Source organism: Triticum dicoccoides, chromosome 6B (genome assembly GCF_002162155.2).
Source record: "Triticum dicoccoides isolate Atlit2015 ecotype Zavitan chromosome 6B, WEW_v2.0, whole genome shotgun sequence".
NCBI classification, from domain to species: domain Eukaryota; kingdom Viridiplantae; phylum Streptophyta; class Magnoliopsida; order Poales; family Poaceae; genus Triticum; species Triticum dicoccoides.
In genome coordinates this window covers 34,215,800-34,220,060 of record NC_041391.1, presented here as the reverse complement: position 1 = coordinate 34,220,060, position 4,261 = coordinate 34,215,800, and the positions used below count along the sequence as shown (strand labels likewise).

General features: G+C 50.0%; 1 protein-coding gene across 1 annotated transcript; it reads right to left on the bottom strand.

Annotated features, from left to right (window-relative positions):
- Nucleotides 1-3,362: 3,362 nt before the first annotated feature.
- Nucleotides 3,363-3,913, bottom strand: LOC119322239. The gene has a single exon (XM_037595735.1). The coding sequence runs from the start codon at nucleotides 3,890-3,892 to the stop codon at nucleotides 3,494-3,496; it is 399 nt and encodes a 132-aa protein (XP_037451632.1). The 5' UTR covers nucleotides 3,893-3,913; the 3' UTR covers nucleotides 3,363-3,493.
- Between the last annotated feature and the right edge of the window lie 348 nt (nucleotides 3,914-4,261).

Here is a 4,261-nt window from a genome sequence, read left to right as displayed (position 1 = left end):
ATCCATCGCCGACACCCGAGAGATAAGGCTTCACCACCACCGCCGTTGCGGGTTGGAACCCACAACAACACGTTTGCCTTTTTTTAGAAAAGGAGGATGACCCCCGGCCTTTGCATCTGGAAGATGCATGCGACCATTTTTTTGATTATTCACAAAGACCTTACAAAGAGATACATCAATAAGTCTGAAGCCACCATCTTTGCAACATCTGTTGCTACTCCGATCTAACCGATGAAGGGGGTGCCGAGAGTCTGGGCCAAATACTAAACAGACATCGCATCATTTCCTGACATCTAAAACCTGAGGCCCCAACTAAGCCACCTATTGTGGGGCACTCACAGGTTTGGCGCCCTCTCAGAGGCTGCCGCCGCCATCTTCCACCAATCCATCTTCAGAGCATGTACCAACACATCAATTGTCAGGCCTGCAGTCGACACCACCATGACTTCAGACAACGCCACCTCCATACGCATGTCCATCGTCATACATCCGTTGCCCAGACCCTGCTGTGCCATGCCGCCGAGACTCCACATCGCCGATGCGAACAAGAAACGCCGCTCCACCAGTAAAACAGTAAAACCGTCCATTGGTCCCTCGATCCAATGCACACCTCCAAGAATGGCGCCCCCAAGGAGGGAATGACACGAGAGCGCCACCATCGTCCGATCAATTGATCAAGGGTTTCCCCCGGAGGTACGGGAGGAGCTGGGAGCTTCACCTCGATGATGCCTTCAAGAAGGAATCGATGAAAGGGCGTCGCCATCACCGGCTCCGGCTACTGGCCGAAGACTAGGTTTTCACGCAGATCTGTCCCAAGTAATCCGTCCGACAACCTGTGCACCGTCTCGACCACCTTCAAAGCCTCGGATCTAGCCGCCTAGATTTGGCGATCATCCGCAACAACACTTCCATCGTGGGAGCCCTTGGCACACCAACCACTGCCTGTGGGTGCCACCACTAGAGCCTGGGAGGAGGGCTGCCACCCCACCTCTCCAAACTGTGAGAGCCGTCAAGAGGGATCCCGTATGCTCGTCATCGTCTCTGATCCAAACCAATCCGAAGACCAAGACACTAGATCACCGGTGCAGATTCGCCTTGGACAGGGACATCACCACGTTATGCCGTCGCGGGCAGCCCGAGCTTCACCTGTCGCCACCTTCCAGGGCCGCCGCCTGGGATCAAGGCCGAACATCGCCGCCGCCACCGGCCACGTTCTGCCACCGCTAGAACTCTTGATGCTAGGGAATGATTGCGAGGCAAGGCGACATTATTGCAACAAGTACGACAGGATGATGATCAACAGTCGGGACTTGCCTTGAGAATCTAGTATGTTGTGGTTGACGCCGAAGATGGCAACATGGATGATGTACCATGGGTCTCACCAGAGGTGCTTTGGGGCTTGTGTTGCAAAGGTACTCGCCATAGGTGCTTGCAACAAGGGTCATGCCGCAAGGGAGTACTCGCTGTTGGGGACTCATCAGATGTGCATTTTGCAACATGGGTTGTGTTGTAACAGGGTTTGCAACATGAGTCGCATTGCAACAAGGTTTGAAACAAGGATCATGTTGCAACAAGGGATGTGCAGAGAGGGACGATGACACGGTGGGAAGCGCACTAGACGGCTCGCGACCTAGCTGATCTTTGCCCCAGTCCGATGCGTAGCGTGAGCAAATTAAAATCGACGCAAGTCAATTGTATTTTTTTGTTATTTGCAAAGGATGCTTGAATCTGAAAGGTTCATGTGCTACACATTTAATGTGCTATAGTGGAGCAGATATATGGTCTAATTGTTGGAAATAATACTAATAATGAATGCCAAAGTATTCCCATGAGGCTGGTCATTGTGGTGAGTAATTTAGACGAGTAGCGTGCATATGTTACTGATCTAAATTACTCCTTTGTAGAATCGCTTTTCATTGGGAAGTGCTATGTAACATACTCCCACCCACCCTTCCGGTTCAGAGGACATAATTCAAAAGTCTAACCACCCAAGATAGACGGTGAATGATATAATTTTTCTAGTTTGCAAAAGTACTCAATTAATGCGCTCGTTTTTCTGAAATAATTATGTTTACCAGCATTAATTGCAATGCATACATGTGTGACGAATAAATGACCAAAAACATTTACATGCATTGGTGATTTTTCTCTTAATCCTTACATGGATCATTTAATGCACATTAAAATCTGAACATGTGATGGGAGCAATAAAAATGAGACTGTAAAACGAAAGTAATTTTTTTGAGGTAAACCCTATAAATGAAAGGAAAGGAGTATTATGTTGCTCTATTTCTCCATCTCCTCTTTAGTTACATGGGACATCAACTGTTTTTCCTATGTGCCAGACATGTTACTAACTATTATACTCCCCCTATGAGTAGTCTCAGTTGGCCGATCCTTCAATCAAATGGCAGCATCGCCAGCATGCCATGCAACTTGGCTGGCCCTGTGTACCACAATATCTCCCCCAACTTATGTTGGTCGGAACGGTTCGCAGCCGTTTGTTTTTTCCTCAGCCTCCTCTCTTCTATCTTTCTCTATCGCCCAAACTGCCGCCATGGCTTGTGCCTCCCCGAGTGCCCCTCCTCTTTTCTCTTTCTCTCATGTACCTAGCTCATGGGCCTCTCCTTCCGGTAAGACCCCATGGAATGCACATGTCCCATGCTCGGGGGCTACCGTTTGACCTTGACCACCACTGCCACACTATCGATCAAAGGAGGGCGGCTACCGCCAGCAGCAGGTACGCTGTCGAGCTTGGCCTTTTTCATCATTCAAGTAGGGCATCGGATGACGATGATGTGAGGTGTTGCCGTGTTGCCGCGGGACGCTGTCGAGCGTGGCCTTTTTCATCATTCAAGTAGTTGTGGGAGGCGCCAGTGATGCGAGCTCGCCGGAGATGTTTATGTGGGCACCGGTATTTCCTGGTGGCGGCAACTGGGCGCAATGTGGGTCATGTTGTGAGCACATCATAGATTATGTTGCAAAGCACTCATCGTGCAAATCTCTTAGCGCAACATGGCCCATAGTGCAACCTGTGAGTGCAACATGATCCATGTTCAAACCTCATGGATCGGATGGTTAGTGCATGATGGATCCGATGGCTCGCGACCTGGCTGATCCTTTTAAAGATCAGCGCTAGAGAATACATGAACCGTACATGTGACAAACGGTCTGGTTTGGCATGGCTAAGAAAAGCAAGCGAGGCCTTCGGAGTTGAGCGAGGGTATCCCAAGTTTGATAGACTAAAAGTAGAAATACCTCTTATGATCATGAGACATTTCTATTTAGCTGGAACCAATGAAGAAATTTCTCTATACACAAGAGTGGTGCTGAGGGCATTTACTACTTCTTTAGGGCTTGAATCATCGAAAGCCACAGAAAAAAGGCAAACGAATCTGCACAAAGGGAAGAAAAATGAACGAAGAAACACTCAACGCAAGCTGGTTCTTTGTCCTCCACCCTCAACGCGATGGCGGCCATTGGAGGATTGAGCTCAGAGCTGCTTGAAGCCGAAGCGCATGAGGAAGAAGCAGAGCCTCCCAACCAACACCACAGACTCCACCACCCACATCAGGTGGTACACCACCTGCTCGCATAGCACGGCCATCACGTTCACGCGCGGCCGCCACCTCATAAGCATCGACAGGAAGGAGCTCACCCGAGACTTCGAATGCGCCGGTAGCGCACCGGCACCATTTCTGCTCCGGCTCACGGCCGCATTCCTAGACGTCGGTGCCGGTGCCCCGCCAGAGGCACTGCTGCAGCTCTCACATGCCGCCTTGCTCGACAGTATCGGTTCCGACGCCCCGCTGGTCTTGCTCTCTCGCTTGGCCGCCAGCTTCCTCGGCATCTTACGCTTCCGTATCCACTCGCCCACCTTCCTGCGCGCCATCAAATCTTATCAATCCAAGTTGATCGAGTCAGATGCTTCTTCTTCTTTGTTGCTTGTTTGCTACAGCTCTGTACGTCTGACTCCTCCTCCTTCTGGCCGAGCTTTATAGGTTGGCACCTAAATGAAAAAGATTCGAAGTCAGACGTACGCCTAGTCAATGAACGAATGCCTCTGCTGAACCCCACGGCTGCGGGGTTTCCTGGGAACATTCCAATCTGAAGCGAAAGCTCAAAATGCTGACGTTGTGATGTATGGCTTGAAAAGTGGATCGGAGCAGTTTGCATTAACTAATTATTAAGATGTATCGTTAGTTAGTTAGGAGTAGTTAGTTAAGCTCATCATCGTTGTTTGATAGTGGAGTATGCCGCC